This window comes from Perissodus microlepis, chromosome 1 (assembly GCF_051167445.1).
Source record: "Perissodus microlepis isolate ML-2025 ecotype Zambia chromosome 1, ASM5116744v1, whole genome shotgun sequence".
Lineage (NCBI taxonomy): Eukaryota > Metazoa > Chordata > Actinopteri > Cichliformes > Cichlidae > Perissodus > Perissodus microlepis.
Window position 1 is genome coordinate 21,333,586 of NC_140461.1, and position 20,761 is coordinate 21,354,346.

Below are 20,761 nucleotides of genomic sequence, written 5' to 3' on the forward strand. Positions count from 1 at the left end.
GCTATATTAACAACAGGTGACAGCCTGGAGGGAACAGTGGAACGGCCGTGTCACGGAGGGGCTGATCTGGACAGTCAGATTACCGCGCGAGGCAGACGTTAAAGAGGAAAGTGTCTTTCCTCATCTTCTTTCCCACCTCTCTTGAACATCGAGGAAAATAAAAAAAAAAACTGTGGTACATGGTTGTGCAGGGTTTTACTTGTATTACAAAGTCACATATATACAGTTAAATGCATAAACCCCAGTCGAAAAAATATGAAAACAACGGGAAAGGGAAATTTAAAACAAACAAACAAACAAAACCATCTTAAAAGACCGCACTGCTCTCAGATTTGCTGCCTTAATGATGTAACTGGAGAAATTAGTGACAAAAAAGGTCAAAAAGTGAAACATACACAATAGGTTAGATTAAAAAAAAAACAGGAAAAACAAACAAACCGTTTATGTCTGTTTTGAAAAATGTGGATTTGTCAACCAGTCTTCTATTCTAATGTAGTGTTCGTAGACAATTCATGAACTGACTTAGTAGATGCTTTAATAAGCATCACAGTTTTCTTACATTTCTACGGATAAATACAAAGAAAGGCTCGCTCAAGCGGTATAAAATTACAGTTGCAGTGAAATGCTCCAGTAGCTTGACATGCCTGTTTCCAAATCGCCCACTCACTCTAAATCTTAGATTTACGGTGCCAGCTTTTTCCCAAGGTCCGCTCTGACTGCATAAAGCACTGTACATCATGAATAAAGTGTACACGGATGTGTCCTTGAATCGTTTTGATATTTATCGTGTTAACTTTAACATTTATTACTCTTTCTGTGTTGTACAGTTTTAAGAATAATGTCCCATGTCAGCTTTTTGGAAAGAAGGAAAAACATAGAAGAGAAAGTTTGTGTTGGAGAATCATAAATTATACAGCACTGCTGCAAAATACAAATATATACACTGTATACACTGAATCGAGAGTAGCTGGAGCCCAAAGCAACCAGCTCCAAAACGGTAACAGTGAGGGACCAAAAACCTGGAGTCAGTCGGCTTGTCCGTCAAACGTCAGACTACTTCACAGCCACCTCGGATTTTGGTTTAACTCTGATTTAAAATATTAACCTGATGTCATTAAATTCAAGGTAAAAACAAAAATCACTTGAACTGAGAGGGGACATGAGCACATCCCGCTTCAGTCAGAAAACAGTGTTGGTTATGCGTGTTTGAGTGCTGAGGCTGCGATGGGGTCCAAACATCCTCTGCTGGCTGGTCAGAGGCTGCCAATGTTGGGGAAGCTTTTCAGCTTCTCTGGGAAGTCATCTTTATAGAGCACCGGGTCTGCGCGATGTTCCACCACTTTCAGAGGCATCGTCCCGAAAACTGAGGCAAACTTGTTGATGCACTCAGATCTACAGAGTGGGAGACATTTTATCAACAAGCATGATAAAACCATTCATATAGCATCTGACCCTTAATATACTCAATACTGAGATTGGGTACATTAAGGTCACTTACATTATTTTGACATTTTATGCAATTGCTACATGAAGGTTTTTATAATGTTTGTTTTTGGCTACTTTTTCACTTATTTTTAGTCTTTGTAAATAATTATTTTCTTGTTTTTTTTTTTTAGACTGTTAGAAAACAAACAGTGCAATAAACACACTCTACTACTGATGTTCTGAAACTGCACCAAACTAAAATGATCTGAGGGAATTTCAGCTGCTCTTTGTTGATCATTTGGAAAACAAATACCTCTCCACCATGTGTGTCTGATCCAGCGAGAGTCCATCTATGGCAGTACATTCAGGGCACTTGAACTTCTTCCTTGGAGTCACCTAAACAGAAGCACAGTTACAGTCACAGCAGTGATATTTGCTCACTTCAGGGTTTGTTAAAGCTCAGCATCCTAAACAGGAGCAGTTTGGTCAAATGAAGCAAGTCTTTGACATCCAAAGAGAACTTTTGTTGCAGACAGTGTGAAGAATTACTTTTTAATTCTTATCGGCAGGACATTTCCTTCTCTTGACTTTTGTCATGAACATGTGAACATTTGAATGTACGTGTGTAGAAGGAAGGGGAAGACAGATATTCTTGGTCAAAGAGGGTAAGTTAAGGAACCTGTTGGAGATGTTATGGGAGGTAGGACCAGGGGTGCAGGTGTAGGAAAGTGTGCAGCCTGTGATTTGACAGCAGAGTGTGCATAAGCCCTAGTGAGCTTAGAAAAACATACTGGGAGGGGGAGTGTCAGTGAGTGACTCCCAGATAAGGGAGGTTAAGGTCGGGCTTTAGTTCAGGGCCCCTGCACCTGGACAGAGTTGGGGTGATGGGGAGGGGGAGAGGCTGTGATGTTGAAGGGTGAGAGCTGATCAGACCCAGAGATGCTAGTCTGCTGTGTCAGGCTACAGATTCCCCATGCAAACTTTTAACACCCAGACCAGACAGAGCCATGAACATACCTTTATGGGGGCTTTGCCAGTGATGTTAGCCACCAGGAAATTCATGGCAATATCTTCACAGTTCATGTGAGCATCCACCCAGTTCTTGATGTCTCCTGGCATCTTGTATGTGTACAAATAGTTGAAGTACTGAAAGAAAGAAAAGAGCGGACAGTTTAACATAGTGAACCAGCATCATGTAAGGAGAACTATTGTTTTTCTAATTTCCTTTAAACTCAATGCACAAATGCCTTTCAAAGACTAGCTTTTTGCATTACTGTGAAGCAAAAGTACCATCAGTACCTTCAATACTTCGTTTACATCAATGCACTACTGATGCTGTGGTCTAATCTAAGATGAGCTTCACACATTTTCACTGACAAATTGCTAGTGTAGAAAATAGTTGCAGCAATACAAAAACACAGCAATGCTGGGACCACGAGGGCACAAATTCCAAAAATGACTTGCGACCCAAAGTCTATGCTTTATCATCTTCCCACAGAAATTCCCCCAACTTTTGCTGAACTGTTACATACTTCTTGTGAAGTCTTAAACATGCTGAAACATGGGCTCATTTTTCCAAAGGAAAACAAACGCGGCATGTATAAAAACGGCAAATTAAAGCTCAACTTGTTTTCAAGCAACCTGTCTCAGATCACCTTGTGGTAGAAGGCAGCTCCAGTTAGAACCATGGAGACCTCATTGGTCCACTCCGACTCATACTTCCACTTTCCCATTTCATGGTCCCAGAGGTGCAGCCGCCCGGGGTAGCCCACCAGCCTGTCTGGAAACTCCCTCCAAACCTGTAAAGAGCAGAAGAGAAGACAGATCGTCTAACACTCAGCTAACGCGAACAGAGATAAGAATTAAGGACTTGCATTAAAAAATGAAATATTCAGAACAAAGTTCAAATTGAAGTTTTAATCTTACATCCAAATATCAGCGTCTGATGCTTTTCCAAAAACGCTTACTCAAAGTCAAAAACTTGGAAAACAAAGAGAACGCTTTCAGAAAGAAACTGATTCATGACAAGCTGAATATTTCAACAGGCTGCTGGCTCAACACCAGCAGTCAATCTGACCTCCCTCTATAAGCAGAGTCACCAACAGTGAAACTCCTCCTCTATACTGCCTGTAATTCAGCGTAATTACCCTTTAACTGAGCATAATTTTATTAAATGGTTTTTAAATGGATTCAGGTGAGTGTGCATGGCTAAAAAGAGCTGGACAGGTATGTGAGTATGGAAAGCATCAGCTCCAGACCTGTCATTGTTCTTCACACATCAAACACATTAAACAGGCAGTCAAATCCCCAACCAATAGAGAATAAACACTGTAATCTCACTCAATGACTTTAAACTCTGGGATCAACTTGAAGTGGTTCCCTGCAATACCTGCCATCAGGGAGATGACTGGAAAGTATGGGCAAGGTTAAATTCTTCTTTTGTTTTTCCTCACCTCGTAGCCAAACTGCAGTTCATCAGATGTTAGCATGATGATGTCATCATCGATCGCTAGCACAGCTTCGGTCTCGATCTCGTCATAGGGGAAGAAACGGTTGCTCAGTTTGTTCTCTTTGGTTCGCACGACTTTGAGTGGGACGCTGATCTTCGGCCAAAGAGTTTCTATCAATGGTGAAAAAACAAAACAAATTTTTTTTATTTTTTTTTTTAAACAGAAAGAAAAATTCCAAAACTTTTAAAGACAAACATTGCTGAGTTCACGTTATGTGATAATGAGTTGGCTATATTTGGTGTCACTGAATAATCAAATTAAATGACTGCAAATAAAAATGAGATGTATGTGGAAGACATTTAGGGGTTGAAAATGATTATAAAAAAATCAGCGTGTGAAGATATCATTTACCCCTGAAAGAGGTTTTGAAATCATTGCTGGCAGTGGAAAAATAGCGCTGTGGGAGCTTAACTTCCCTCAGTGACTCGTATCGCTATACTAACCTCAAGCACATGCAAATCTAACCACACTACGATTCTTCAGGAGGCAGACCAACAGGAGAGCATTTCAAAGATCTTGGGCAGTGTCCATGGCACGGACTATGGCACAGACAGATCACACAGAATGTGTTCCCCCATTAATGGAATAACTGAGGCCTGGAAGCCCATGAGAGGAGCTCCAGGTCCTCCTAACCAAGTCTGAGGTCTCCTGTCAAAAGCTATTGTCAAAAATAAGCTGAGTTTAATGCCCCGAGTTTCTTTTTTCACACTCTCTTTGGCTCTGTCATCAGTCTTTTTTTCTTTTTTTCTCCAGGCTTATAAACAAGACAATAAAAGTCAAAAGATTATTTGCTATATAGATGCTAAATAGATGTAATGCTGGATTGTGTATAAAAAAAAAAACACATTTTAAAAAAAGGGGTGGAGCAAAAACAGTAAGCCATTAACACATCAAATCTAGGCTAGGTGTGAATGGGGAAGAAATCTGCCTTCATAGTGGCTTGTGCCCCATAAGTCTGACCCATCAATGGCCCCTCGTTAAGTCTAATAGGACACAAAGGCTCCATCAAACCAGGCGCCGCTGATGCCTCTAATGAAAAGGCAACCAACAGCACTTCAAAGCCATTCACTACTTGAGTACATTAGCCAACTCTTACAGCAGAAAGACAGACTTAATTCTCGGTATAAAACACCTTCATCTGAATTAAGCTGTCGGTGGGATAAGGAGCTAACCATTTTATACTTAACTGCCTAACAAGGGTAAATAATTATAGGGCACTGTGCCATAAATAACCACTAATAAGACCTCACTATCAAAAATATGTAAAGAACTAATGATGATAAATAGCCTGAGAGAAAAGCAGAAAAAGTTAAACAGAGTTAGTTGGTACCAACCAAGTCCTAATAACAGGTTCTTTTTTTATTAGCACCAACACATTTATTTACTCTACGTGTGACTATGACTGGAGCGCTGAGCTCAGTAAATTAGTAGCTAGGTGATCTGCATATCATTAATACACTTCTCTTTTTAGGGGCAGTGTTTTGCCAGTCCGCTCTACTTTTTTTATTTATTTTTAAAAACCCTCTGTGCAACCAGAGAGCATGAAACCGTTTGTGGGGAGATGAGTTTTGGCTGCTCTCTCCATTATCACTTATCTGTTGTACAGAAGACATTTATTGCTCAGTCACACAGGCCAAGAGACCAATCAATAATATCCTGTGATTGCAGACTGGTCCTGACCAGTTGGTGAGTGACTGCTGGCTGTCTCTGGGTGAAACTGGTTGAAAAGCAGGAAGCAAGAATATGGTATCACAATAGAAGTGCAGTTGAGGGCTGTTGTGGTTGTGACTGGTAATTTAGGGCAGAAGTAAATATCAGAAACCCCTCTCAATTGAACACAAAACAATTTAACAAGAATACCAATCACAGTCTCTTCTACAAGATTGCTTCCATTACCTAGCTAGTTTGGTTTGACCCAGTAAACTTCAAAGTGGGTATAGGCTTTTGAAGTTTCATGACCTTGAATGTTTTCCACTCACCCTCAGGAGGACTCTTGTTCTGGTTATTCCACACCACCAGCAGTTTAGCTAAGCTAGGCACCTTGGAGATTTCCGTGATGACCCGGAAAAGACTCTCAACGCGATCGTAGGTTAGCACCACTGCTGTGAATCCAGGAGCCCTCGGTGGGATGAGTGGTAAGAACAGGGGGCTGTTTACACTGGACCACTTCTGTACAAGAAAGGAGACAAAGAAAGACATAAGCTTTTAATGCCTGGAGCATCTTTTTCAATTCTTTATCATTCACTCTTTTTGTCCTTTCCAAGCAAAGCCACTGTAGCGCTAGTCTCATGAATTCTGTGTCAAACCAGCCTGTCATGGTTTCCATGATTGAATGCCCAATAACAGGGCTTTAGTGGTGAGTGAGGTCACTTTTTATAATGGAGCAAGAATCGTCCAACAGTGTGTCAAAGGGCCTAGCAGAGGCTGAGTATTTAAAGCCAAAAGCTTCCAGTGACAGTGCCAAGTAAACCCTACAGAAGCAGTAGCACAGAAGGACAAGAAAGGAGTTGGAAATTGAGACAGGTGTCCAACCTCTTGTGCCTACTGATCTTGTGATGCTATTGTGACAAGTGAGACTAAGGTAGGAAAATGTAGGAGAAAGTGGGCTGGACAGGGAGGACGGGATGGGATGGAACAGTCATAAAAATGAAAAGAATTTCCCAGTTGCGAGTAGCGGCCATCTAAAGTCAGTGTGGAACATAATCCTGGATGTAAATCCGTTAGTTAGATTAAAAAAAACATAAACTCACCTCCAAAAAAAAATTGTGATGGTGTGTACAAAGTAAATAAGAACAGAATGCAATCCTTAGTAAACTGCTTAAAACTATTGATAAAAGTACAAATACAATACATGAAGTGGGATTATCTTTTAAATCTATGCTCCTTTTGAATTTAATGAAACCAGTCTCAAACAACAAGTTATTTCTAAAGGGTGTTTTTATAGGGGAAATAAAACCAAACCATATCTTCCACTTAACAAGCGTGTGCTACTGGCAAATATAAGAATATAAGACCTTCAGGGCACCCTTGATAAACTTCATCAAAAGCTCCAAAAAAAGTTCCACTGTGTTACAGCAAAGAGAGTGCATCTAACACAGTAAATCTGTGGTCTGTTTGAAGTACATATAAACCCCGTTTCTTCTCTGGTCCCAGGTGGCCACAGTGTGATTATGTGGCTGCTTCCACAGCATCAACACAAGTCTGTCAACAGAGACACGGCCACTGCCTTTTACACAACATCACTCACTCCATCACAATAAAAAAAAGAAAAAAGCACTTTACTGGCAAGTGGAAACTTCACTGTGATCGTTGTCACATTGTCAAATAAAAAGAGGGGGAAACAATTAAACTAACACATATAGGCAGCACAGTTGCATGAAAACAGACTAAAAGACGCTGAGAGCAGTTTAGTCATTTGTCAAACAGAAAAGATTCGATAAAAGAAAGCCACAGCTCGAATATCAACCATCAGATAGTGGTAGGAGTCATTTTGCTTTTATACTAAACATTTAAACTAAGAAGAAGAATTTTATTTGGTTGTTTGAACTGCTTAGGTGGTTATTCTCTAATCTTAGACATCAGGACATCTGAGAACTGCTACACAACTTCTGTTAGCATGTCATTACTTGAGTTACTTGTAGCATTTTTTTCTCATCCAAGGAATTTAATCATTTCCTGATGGGCCCAAAACTGTATTGTTAAATATTTAACTTCTCTTTATACATATGTGATGGACCTGTTGATTATTTACACACTGGTTCAACCATTTAAAAAGTCCTAGGAATCCTTCTGAGGCACTACTTCGTGCATTCATGTCAGTTTTTAACTAAAGCATTGTTAGTATTAGATCTTAGTGTCCTCATTGTCATCGAGCTGTGTTGCCATGTACTGCATTACACTGTGGGTTAGGGCTGGGCCATATCATACCATTCACGGTAATACCGGTATAATGTTGGGCAACGATAAGAAAAGGAAATATCGCAATAGAATTTGGGTAAAACGCGCATGCGCAGTGCCTTTGTTTACATACTCACATGGCCGTGATGGAGAATGAGAAGGGCGAAAGCGGATCGTTGAATGAAACTGATGAATCAGAACTGGTTTGTAAAAATGCTGCAACTTCAGTGGTGTGGAACTGGTTTAGCTTTCGTCCATCAGATACAACAAAGCAATATTTTTGGTAGAGCATGTAAAGTATTTTGTCTAGTGTCAATTATATCATCAGTTATATTGTTATTGCAAATTTTCAAATGTATATCATGATAAATATTTTTGGTCATATCGCCCTGCTCTACTGTGGGATATTTAAGATGGTGTATTGACCGGTGACCAGATACTTAAACTTTCTCCCAAGAATAGCATGCACCTCATGTACTACTCAGTTAACTTATAAAAAACAAAACCTTACTTTAGCATATAAAATACTATTCAATGGCATTTCACACACAGCCTAAACACTTTCAGTATGTCGTTCAAAGTCAGCACTTTGACCTCATAGCAGTTCTTTTCTTTCATATTTAACTTTTTTTAAAAGGAGTAATGCCCAAATACTCAAAGATTGTACTCTAACTTTAAGAAAAAAACAAGAAAAAGACTTTCCTATGCCCAGGTCCCAATCACCACAAAAACCTAAACTGTGGCAAATTATAAAGTCTGAGATGCCTCAGTTCTTGTAACGTAAAAACCTTACAAGTATGCCCCCTACCTACAAATCCCAAACAAAAAGCAGCTTGTCCCTTATTCTGAAACCCCCTCTCCAAAGGCACCAGCAGTCCTGGGCAATGTGCTTTCAATTACCACCAAAAGACTAGGGGAGGAGAGGGGGAAAATGTCTGCCTGATGTATTTAGTGCTGTGTGCAAGTTCTCCTCACCATCCATTCACAGAATTCATACAGACAACACTTTATCTCCCATTTCAGGCAGGTTAATCTAAAGACCTGTCCTGTGACACCGTCAACACCCTCTGGGTTGGGACAAACTTTGAGACCAGAGTAATTCTGATGGGATGGACTGGTGGCTTAGATGTTAATACGAAACATTTTGACACAAGAGGCAAATGTTAAGTGAAGCTGTTTTGTGAAGCGAGCTGGTTTAGAGTGAAGTCGTGGTTGAGAGTGAACAGCTGGATAACCAGTTAATCCTGAAATACTATACGGACTTAAGCAGAACTGGAAAGGGAGTCCCCCCCACCAAAAAAACCCCTCACCCCTCAAAGTGTTGACTGTTTACATCCACGCATCCTGATTGCAAGTGCCACCTCTAATCTTGGCATTTTAGTGGATCTACTTAAAATGTGGTACTTGTAGACATCTGACAGATCCAAGGCCATTATTATGCATCTACACACAAGCTGACATGCACACGCCTCTACACCACAGGCGGAGGATGGAGGAGACTCTAGATCAGACCGAGCTGATTAACAACTCCTGAGAGATGGTCGCCCCAGCCAAGATGTCGGCAGCCACAAACTCTTATAACCACAGGGATGCTAAGCACACACATGCACACACACAGAGACCATTCTTTCACATCCAGCGTTCTCGCTACAAACACAATGACTCAGGCGTACGGGAACTTAGTTTTCACCACAATGGAGGCATCCTCTGAGTGCAGAACTGCTGACACAAACTGGCTCCCTCAAAGCTATCTGGGTGTATACCAAACTGTGAAGCGCTGCATCTGTGGTGTTTCAGAAAGAGGGAAGGCATCTACTGTCACTCTACTACAGAGGCTTTGATTTATAAGGCACAGGAGAGTGGGAAAGCTTATGGGGTACTGTGAGTGTCTGTACAGCCAAAGCTCTATTTTGGACGAGTGTCACTCAGATGTCTTCAACAACAAAAAAAAAAAACTTCAAGGAATACAACTGAGCAGCTCAGCACATAATAGCCAAGGACTTTATAGGTTATACAGATGTTTGCTGCAAAAGAACTGGAAAAAAAAGCAACAGCACAAAACTAAAAGATAATAATGGAACATTAAATATCCTGCTTGGTGACTAAAAGTTACAAACATTTGCAATATGCATGTCAATGTCAAGTGTAGACAGTTACATACCACCACAGGTGGATTGTTCCACTGCTCATAAGTACGCGCAGCATATGGGTAGATGCGATCGTTGATGATCTGGAGAGTTGTCAAGCCAATAGCCTTCATGGAGCTGAAGTAGGCCTCCCAGAACCAGCGTGCCTGTAGACAAATGGCACAAAACTACTTAAAACGGGAAACAGACAAGCCAGAGTAAAAACACGACATGCCTAGGGTCAGTGCATTCACATTCAGTGTTACGTATATTGTCTCGTCTCATGTAGCTCAGGAGGTAGAGCAGGTCATCTACTAAACAGAAGGTCAATGGCTCGATCCCTGGATGATCCAGTCTACATTCCAAAGTATCCTTGGACAAGATACTAAACCCAAGATGTTCGCCGATGCTTTCATTGGAAAATTAATGTTTGATAGAACGCACTCAGATGTAATAAAGACGTGCTTTTATGAGGAGGTGAATGAGAAAGCATTTTGAATGCTTTCTCATTCACCTCCTTTCTCCTATCCAAGAACCAGTCCATTTAACTTTAGCAACATATCTTACGTAAATATTATTAAAAAAATGCTGCAAATAGATATAAGATAACTCAGTGCATATAAAAAAAAAATTATTTTCACAGCAGAACTGTAAATCTAGAACTACTAACTTTAAGATAAATATGTTATTTCACTGGCCACATGAAATGATATTATGTCCTCCAAAAACATTTTTTATTCTCATATTAACCTACAGAGTGGAGCAGTTATAAAAAAATAACACCAGAGCGTCATCATAACTGTAAAATCCAGATATTCCCTGGTCCACATCTTTGAAGACAATTTTGCAGCCCTCTCCAACGTCTTTGTCCTTCAACGACTCTTCTTTTGAAGCCCAATGAAATCTCTTTTGACTGCGTCTGTTTTCCTTCAACACATCTCTGCTTTGACTTTATGATAAGTGAACTCTTAACCCATATCCTAATGCTACAGCAACGGACTCTGGAATCTCCAAGTGCTCTCATTCACCATTGACTTCACATAGTTTTTCTGTTTTTGTCAATATTGGAAGCATGGAAGTCATCTATGTGTTAAATTTCTATAATCATGAAAATTGCTTCAAGACTGTTATGAAACTTCAAGGGACAGTGCCATGTTACACTTATATGACTCCACCCAATCTGAATTACTGATAGTTTTGGGGTGAAGGATGTAAATATCTTAGAGTCTGCCCTCCTAATGGATGCATCCATGAGCATTACTGCATTTTGTGGATGCTCTATGTTAAACAAAGAGCTTGTTAACACATAACCATGAGACATTTCCCTAAATTGCCAATGTCGATGTCATGGGATGAAAGATTGGAGATGTAGAACAACAAAAAGAGCCTATATTTTTTACAGAGGAGCTGAGGAGAATCCAAAAAGACTTTCTAATCTCAAGGGGGAATCCCAACGGTCCATAAATCAGCCAGTGATGAAAGTTTCTTTTCCGACCGGGAGGAGGCAAAAAGCAAACTGTGCTGGCCTGAGGGCCCATTCCCCTCCCCTCCACCCTCTCCCAGCGCCTGGAGGAATTTTTATGAGCAGGGAAGAACAGACATCATTGCAAGAGAGAAGAGAAACCCTTTCTACGTCTTCCAACTGGAGCAGTAACCGTGCAGCAAGTCTATAGTCTATACTTGGTCCCTGTTGGTTCTACTGCTTAAAACAAAAAGTACAGCAGTACAAATACATCCAACCAAATAATCCATAAGCTGAACAAAAATTACTTCTCCAATCATTTTTTTTAAATACTGGTGTAATGTAAATTTTAACTATGAGGCTGCTGCAAATGGTGAAAAATAATTCATGTATGATGTAACAGTAATCTGATGTAATGGCTGGTTTAAAATACTCCCCAGCAGCTCCTGCTTTTTTGTTGTTTAAAATCATTAAAATGTCAAAGCAGTGCACAATAACAGTTAAGCTGACGGTAGTCTGCATGGCTTTGTTTAAATCAGCTGTAGCTCTCAAGTGCCTGACACATGAATTAACCTGTAAACCAGAATTGGCAGTCACTGAGTTGTGTACAGAAATAGGCAGTCATTAGTGTTTTTGATATAATCAAAAACAGCAGTGAAACCTGAAGTCTGTTCAAATCACGCTTACCGGGAAAGCCTTTCCATTCCAGTTTTATCAGCATGTTTGTGTGACTCTAAAACATTTTGTAGTGTAACAAAGAGGCACACAATGCGATGATTCCCATTTTCCTTTGTTTCACCTGTGTTTTCATAACTCCTGGGTTTGTGTTTAGGAAAGAAAACAGGAATCTGTTGGAGCACCTCAGCTGAGACTAAATTTGCAACTCAATTGGTAAAATTAACAACCTGCTACTAAATTTAATGGGCAACAAATAAATGACCAAAAAAAGCCAGTGAAGCCACTGTCATTGTTCTGACTGCTCAGTTCTGTATGAAGGCTTGCATGTAAGAAGAAGACTACAGTAATACCTATACAGTGAGACTATTGCAAGTTGGGATGATAGGCAGGGTCAGCAAACTAGAAACAGTCTAAGGAAAGGATGAGGAGTAAGTTTAACTTAAACTCACTGGCAGTAACTCCCTCCATCTCTCTTATGCATTCTAATTTAATGACAGAATTGCTTTGTCTGCGCCAATTTAATAAAGATCAGCAGTCTATGTGTCCTATTTTGAGGGTATGACCCAAAGAAAACAACGGGAGTAAATACACAAACACTGGCTCTGGAGTGGCCTCAATTGAGCACTGTTAACATCTCACAGCTGTTTAGTATGTGGCCTTTTTAAATGTGACCTAATTTGATGCAATTACATCATCTCAAATTTGAAAATGAGTTCTGCAGCTTGAACCAAGTCCGCTGGCTACTGATAGAGGCTCAACAGTATTCTGTTGCACTCTGACTAGGTCTAGAATGAGACAAAATTAAACAAAAGTAGCTTATCTTAGTCCGATTTGTTTTCTTATCAAATCTCCTTCTCTTTCCCGATTTCCTTTCTTGCTTGGAAACCCCACCCCACGCAATATGACAATTACTTCCCTTACCTCTGACTCTTAAAGGGAATAGCTACAATATTTAACAAACCTTAATCTTATGCTTAGTTGTTCATTCATTTCCATTGACACAAGTATGCATTGTTGATTCCTGTTTTTAGATTTTAAGTACAAATCACGCCACCTAAGATTTACACACTCTGAAATCAAGGGTTGCTGAGCCCCCTGCTGGCAGATCTAACAAAATACATTATCTCAAAAGTTTAAATGGACCCACTGAGTTTTCCCTTTACAACAATGAAAGTTTATATTAAACAGCCCCTAAGTTCCACATATCGAGGTCAGTGTATGTTTAATTAACCTATGAACCTTTCTAACTTCAAACTGGTCGCTTGTTGTCAGACCAAGTTTTAGTTAACTTTTAGCTTTGTATGATGTCAACAAGCGAGGACATCCTTAACATCTCTGGCTGTCACTTCAGAAATCTCACTCATCTGCTTTTCTTCCTGTTTGGGAGGAGGGACCAATCAGAAGGAAGTAGGATTAAAATCAGGGTGATCCTAAAGGGAGAGGAACTAATATGTCTGGATAGCAGATTAACTGAAGGGCTGCAACAAAGCCCAGTTTAGGGTACATGAACTTATTTTGAACTGCAGTAGAGTTCACAATAAAAGTATGGAGCTGGAAATCAGCACAACAGGTCCCTTTCAAGCTCTGTTATACATGTGCTTTAAAAAAAATCAGCATGAACTTTACTTTATGGTTTATCTAGAACAATGTGCAGTACTCTTATTTGGGAATAATCTGGATAATCGTACATTAAGCAAAAGTGCCCCAGTGACCTATAATAAAAGTTCACATCCTTGTTAATTTTGGCACTTAGCCACTGTGGCTGTGAATGCTAATACATCTCAAAACTATGATGTTCCCATTCTGATAAATAAGGTTTGTGTTTTTAGTTGTTGTTTTTTAAACATGGGAATGTACCATGGTGCACTTAACAAATACAAACAGAAGGATATTAGAAACATGCTTTATCTAGCATTTTTCCTGAACATTAAAGTAAAATTCTGTCTTAAAATTACTTCTTTCGGTCTGATAAATTATCTAAATCATGATAAAAAAAAAATTTGGTAAGAGAAATGTATCAGAAAAAAACCTCAAGTGGTGATCAGTTTGATCCATCTGTACACCATCAGAGAAGGCAGAAGAGTACTTCTGTGACCAGTGAATAAAAAATATCAGATGTATGCTGCCATGCTAGCTGTGAGATGTCCACAGCATAGTACCACACCCCCGAGAAAAACCTAGCAACCTGACAAGCAAACCATGTTTTAGAGTATATCTGGCGTAATCCAACACCAACCCCATGTTTGAGCCCTTGGCCTAAAACGCCTGTTTGGCTAGTATAATTGGTAAATGGACTTGGGTTGATACAAGTGAATGAGGAGCAGCTGAACTGGTGCACCTCTCTCGTGGGTGCTTTCACTTTTGTTTATTGTGGCTCAATGCACATAGCAAATGGAAAGCGAATGAGCCATCTCTGTCCGTTTCATTCAAGCTAGAATCAACATAAAGTCCTCAGAGAGCCTTTTAAAAATCCAGCCTAAGCAAAGAAGGAAACTCACAAAAAGGAAGACTGCCAGCCAAATTTCTGTCTTTTGCACATGACATAAAATTTGTTTTGGTTTTCAAGGGCTTGATTGGTTGGCCGGCTGGTTAAGGACCAGGTTCATCTCAGACATGACATGCAAGTGCTGTAAAACCCAGCGACTAGCATGTCAATCCGACATGGTGGATATCTGATTGACATCTAAATGTATGGTGCAAACCAAATATAAACTGCAACCAAATGTTCTTTAGTTTTGCAGAAGTTTGCTGAGAGATGTTAAACACTGTCTTGTACCTGTCTCTGCATTTCTTCAACCTGTCGGTGAGGGATACTCTTCAGGATTGTGTACATCTCTGACAGCTTCTCCTCAGGAATAACAACAGATGCCCTGTGCAGAAACAAAAGCATTAAATATGACATGTTGAAATGACAGGCTTTCAAACGATTTATTTTTCCACTGTATTAACGTGTAGGCAGACCTTTTCCAGTCAAGTACTTCAGAGAACGGCAGAATGTAGGAGTCAGCCAGAATGACGGGAACACAGCCAGCCTGCAGCACATCACTGAGGGCAGCCTGACCCAAACGTGCCCCCCTCAAGACCACACAGAATGACGACTCCTGCAGAGAAATGTTGGGAACAAACTATTAATTACAAGGAAAAAACTTTAACTGCATTCTGAACATGAATAAATTAAGCAGATTTTAAATGAGTGCACTTAACGAGAAAAATATGACTCTTTGAGTGCAGATTGTTATGTTTCCCACCTGCAGGATCTGCGGGTAGTCGTACACCTGCCCTTTGTAGCATCGTTTTCGTGCAGAGGCAGCACCCTGAGAGAGGTTGCTACACTTGTCCAGAAGAAGGAGGGCTTCTCCATTTTCTTCCTTCAATCGCTCCAGTTCGGCTCTGTACTCTCGGTGAATAGCAGTTTGTGAAGAAAGAATAAAGTAGCGCCGAGGCCTGGGTGGAGTCAGAAGATATGGAAACCAGTTATTAGAGAAGATAAATTAGGAAATGATTTTAATTTAGTCAATGTGTGACATGTGTTTACCCAGGTTGTCTCTCAGGCAGGTCAACATCTGCAGAAAGGGGGCTATAAACTGGAATGCTCACATCATAACCTTGTCTGTAGGTCCATGTAGAAAAACCACCTCCAGCCAGCAATGCTCTGAAACAAACAGATCTGGGTTGCAGCAATGTTTCCAGAAAAGAGGAACCTTAACACGCTCAACACAAATTCACTCATTCAAATTTACATTTTGTTAACAGCAATGCCGATTTGCTTGTGGTTATATTGTTAAACAGTTCCCAATGATATGGATTCTGTACTAAGTTCGTGGTTTCACTATTCTATAAAGTGAAACCATGCTGACATGCACACCTGGTTCTGATGAGGCTCCGTGCCAAATACACTGTGGATGAGCACAGGAAATTCCTTACAGCTAAGATAGTGTTCAGTGTCTCAAACATGTGGTAATAAACCCAACCCCTTGCATCCTTAACAATCACTCTCACCCAGTCACCTTAAAGGGTCTGGAAAACATGTTCTCTCTTACCTGCTTGTAAGTAGATCTTTCATCTGCATCAAAATATCACTCTTAACAATTTGTGAATGACTGCAGTTTTGATAAATACTTGTTTGAACTTTGATAATTTCTGCACAAAAACTGATTAACATTGTTTTCTAGTTGAATGCCTTTTTACCTCCAAGCAGAAGGCTGTTGACAGAAATCATAAAAACACAAGTCTTTTGGACAACATGAAAGTTTATTTATCATATTTCTAGATAGCTTTTAAGCTGTACCAGTACAACCTCAGCTGATGAGGATTAATTAATGGAATTAATGAACAAAGACTATGGAAGTGTCAAAGCTTTGATCTAAATATGAGCATCTCGTTTACTATTATCAGTCATTAATATAATCAGTTCCACTGCATTAGTTAAACATACAATACTACGATGCTGTAAATTCAAATCATGTTATTTTTTTTAATTTCTCAGTGACTTCAATCACAGCAAACTAATTCTGTTAAGATGTGTTCTGTTTACCTGTCTCTGGGCACATCCAAGGCAGTGTTGTAGTCAGGGGGGCCTCCAGGTAACATGTTGAAAAGCAGATGATTCATCCCTTTGTCCCATCTAACAAAACATCATCATCAAGATCAGAGCTGTAACAACTTCTCACTTTGAAGATTATTTGAACAATGGAAAACTGAATGAAGTTTTTCTAATTACCTGAATAAATAACTGCTCATTTTAAAAAGAAAAGCCTTATTTGACTTTAAGCTGTTACCATTTAGTAGTTTTAAGAAGTTCAAAATTTATCAATGTATTATTTGGTATCAAAAAATACTGATTAAACAGAATATTGCGCATATTTAAGAGACAATATGTGAATCTTTTACAGATTAAAAACTACCAAAACAGTTAAACTCCAATACATGTTTAAAATCAGAGGCATCACAACAGAGACCTATTGTGATGAAATAAGGCTGAAATTAAATCTATTATAGTATTTTACAGCAGTACAAAGTATAACTTTTTTGATTTTTGAGACCTTAATTTTGGGGAAAGTCAGCAATTTAAACATTTTTTTTAATCAATTTTGATTTGTTATTCCACACGTGGAGTTTTAGTGTCCTGATCACCACTGAAACTACAGTAATGTAAATTTAGACAATATTTCAAAGTAATTACCAGGAGGCGTTTCAGACTTATTTTGAGGATCTGAATTAAAATAAAAACTGAGTACCTGGGTAACATTGCCAGAGCCTGGGCTGTCTCTCTTATACGGAGGGAGTTCTGATTTAGTACATCAATAGATGGAATGAAAAGGCAAGCCCTTGTAACATCGTCTGTGTAAAAGTCACTGTCAGAGATGGCACTAAGCAGATCATTGTATTCTCGAGACAGGCCGGTGGTGCTGATGGGGACCCCCAATTCATCTACAAACCTCTGCAGAGGGTAGATATAAACCTGCAAGCACAATTTCAACAGTTGTTGTTCGTGACTTCTACGTAAGAAAATTGAGTGTCTGTAAGTGGGGAGTGTTTCCAGGTAGCGTTACCTTGATTCTATTCTTAGGGTTGTAGCCACACCTGTATACATCAAAGCAGGTGTGCATGCGACAGCTCAGGTCACCCCTCTCAGGTATGGGACTGGAGACGGGAAGTCTGATCAGAGGTGCGTCGTGAACACTGCGCTTGTCCAGGGTCCAATCAGCTGTGGACTCAATGGAGTGCGGCCAAAACTGAAACATCCCTGTGGCGATTAGTCCAAGCAGCACCACAGAAAACAGGGTGATGTAGTAGATGCGGTGCTTGGTTTTCATCCGAGGGATGAGAGCAGGGCCCCGCGAGCTGTATTTCCCAGAGGTATACATGTCTGACACCTCTTCGTTAACCAGCCGCTGTAAACACAGGTTTCGGATCAATGGCAACTCCAGGAAGTGTTCAGACAACACGAAGCACACTAGGCATCAGTTTAAAACCAGTCTTCTGTCGCGTGATTGGCAAAAATCACTAGTTTATATGCCGATTTCAATGCATTTGCTGCCAATGACTCGAAGCTAGATAACGGGAATGTTACCACTATCATGGTGATGCCACCAAACCACAATGTCCACGATAGCAACCATAACATAAAAAGCGAGCGAGAGAGAAAAGGTCGTTAAACAAACGCCAAATTTGCAGAAATTAGCTAAGAAACTATCTTTCCTAACAGCAGCTAACGTAACCCACTAGTAAGCTACACTAGCTCTGTAAACATTCATGCTAACTGAGTTCATTAACATTAATAGGTGTTTCAGCCATTAGAAACCGACCAGAAAAGGAGTAAATGCCTAACAATAAACGTATACGTTCTACCTACCGAGATGTCGTTAGTCGGAGAGGGGAGTTTGGTCTTAAATCATGGCAACATTTAGAGAACAGACTGCACATATGCATACAGTGCTAACCTAGCTTTGACCTAGCAGCTAACACCCCTAGGTAATCTTTCCGTGACTTGCGGAAGTTCTTCTTCTTCTTTGCTTCCTCAGAGTATATTTGAGACCCAGAAGAGACGCGCTTTGCTTCTCTCTGGCGGGATTGGAAGTATAAGAACACATTTTACTAATATCAAAGGTTGAGACCTCTGATATTATTTAAGAAAATAACAATAATGATGATAGTTTAAAAAAAACAAAGCTAATTCAAAATTTACTACCATGTGCTTTCACTGAGCTTTCAATGGCCCCTTATAGTGAGTGCTCAGATTTCATGCTTAACAAACTAACAAAATAAAACTGCACAATAAAATTTAATAGGATAATTTTTTTAATTGGTTGAAAAAAGTTCTTGCCGCTAGTGCGTTAAAATACATTAAATCTTATCTATAATTTTAGCCAGAAGAATATGAAGATTAGTCCTACTTTACCTGACAGAATTAAAGTGGGATTATTAATAATAATAATAAAAAAGCCAAGTTAATGAATTAAGAAGCTAAAAACAGCAATGGTTTGTTATTTTTGTCATAGCAAATTACACAAATACATATAACTATGTAGAAATATGGAAAATTTGGCATGCTTTAGGTTAATTAATGTAGAAGTGGATAAAAAGCAGATAAAAAAAGGAAGGGTGACTGGTATAGATGAAAAACCCATGGAAGTATGGAGATGTTAGGAAAAAAGTGAGTGGACTTTTTAACACAGTCTTGAGTGACAGGATCCCTGAGGAATGGAGAAGTGTACTGATAATGATTTTCTAGAACAAAGGTGATGGCTTAATGTTGAAAAAGGGAATGAGGGGTGGCAGAAGGATAGCAGAAAGAGTGAAAGTGAAGGCTTACAAGATGATAGTGAGACCTGCTGTATGGCTTTTTAGACAGTAACACTGAGAAAAAGACACGAAGTGGAGCTAGCAGTGAGTGACCAGGATGGACACAGTTAGAAATGGGTACAAAGTTAGAGAGACACGACTGAGATGGTTTGGACATGTGCAGTGGAGGGATAGTAAATATACCGGGCAATGGATGTTGAATATGGAGCTGCTAGACAGGAGGAAAAGAAGAAGACCACAGAGAGGATTGATAGATGTAGTGAAGGAGGACATACAAATCATTGGTGTGACAGAGGAAGATGAAGGGATAGGGTGAAGGGCAAATTGAAAAAGGAAGGAAAATAAATAAGTAGGCATTGCTTTGTTTGCTCACATATAAGTTTTCATTTGTGTTAACAAAAACTTCCACAGTTAAGTCAGAAAAATAAATGTAATCAAAGTGAAAACTGAAGATGTTTTATTTAAATTGGTTGAAAATATTTTGAAGAATTAGATTTTACAGCTTAAAACAGTCGACTTGCTGTAAGTAGAAGCATTTCCATTGGTAAGCCAACTACTTTTGTCTTTGGCTAATGATGCAAGAACTAGTCATGGTCTTTTTTCCTGTCAGTACAGTTTTTCCCTCTGCCTCATATCCGTACTGATACTCTGAAACACCTCCTCAGTACTGGGTCTATTCCAGTACCTGCAACTGTGGTGAACACTTAAGTGTGTGAGCCTACAGGTAGTGTGTCACAGTCTGGAAAAGTGCCAGAATACTGTATAATAAACCCACACTTCAGCACAAGTGGGTATTGTGGAAATTATCAGAAATGTCTCACACAAGCAGGCACTCTACTACTCACAAATACAGCTAGTGTGTGTATGGGATTTCCTCTTTTCTCTGCTTTTCACTTTAGATTAGGCAATATTCAGACAAATAAGGAACCCACAGTTCACACTGGCCACTTTGTTAGGTACACCTTTTTAATAGCTTGTTAAGGCCAATATCAAATAAATCAATCACATGGCAGATGCTCAGTGCATTTAGACATACAGACATGGTCAAGACGACCAGCTGATGTTAAAACTGAGTATCAGAATGAAGAAGGAGGATGATTTAAGAGATTCTGAACATGGCGTGGTTGTTGGTACCAGATGGGCTGGTTTGAGTATTTCAGAAACGCTGGTCTATCACGTCCCCCAACCATCTGTACAGTGTTGTGAGAGAGGTCAGAAATAAAAGAATATATACAGTAATAAGGTGACGATGACTTGTTGATGCTGGAGGTCAAAGAAGAAAGGTCAGACTGCTTTGAGATGATAGGAAGCCAATATTATTTCAAATAACCGCTTGTTGTAACCAAGGTATGCAGAAG

The 20,761-nt window shown here is 39.7% G+C and overlaps 1 protein-coding gene across 1 annotated transcript; it reads right to left on the reverse strand.

Moving 5' to 3' along the window:
* Positions 1–176: 176 nt before the first annotated feature.
* ext2 (exostosin glycosyltransferase 2) lies at positions 177–18,616 on the reverse strand. Its single transcript, XM_084935048.1, has 15 exons — positions 18,454–18,616; positions 17,651–17,992; positions 17,336–17,559; positions 16,633–16,722; positions 15,634–15,750; positions 15,347–15,542; positions 15,060–15,199; positions 14,875–14,968; positions 9,994–10,125; positions 5,915–6,104; positions 3,879–4,045; positions 3,081–3,224; positions 2,443–2,571; positions 1,739–1,821; positions 177–1,392 (listed from the first exon to the last, which is right to left on the reverse strand). The coding sequence occupies exons 2-15, from the start codon at positions 17,963–17,965 to the stop codon at positions 1,254–1,256; spliced, it is 2,160 nt and encodes a 719-aa protein (XP_084791174.1). The 5' UTR covers positions 17,966–17,992; positions 18,454–18,616; the 3' UTR covers positions 177–1,253.
* Positions 18,617–20,761: the final 2,145 nt, after the last annotated feature.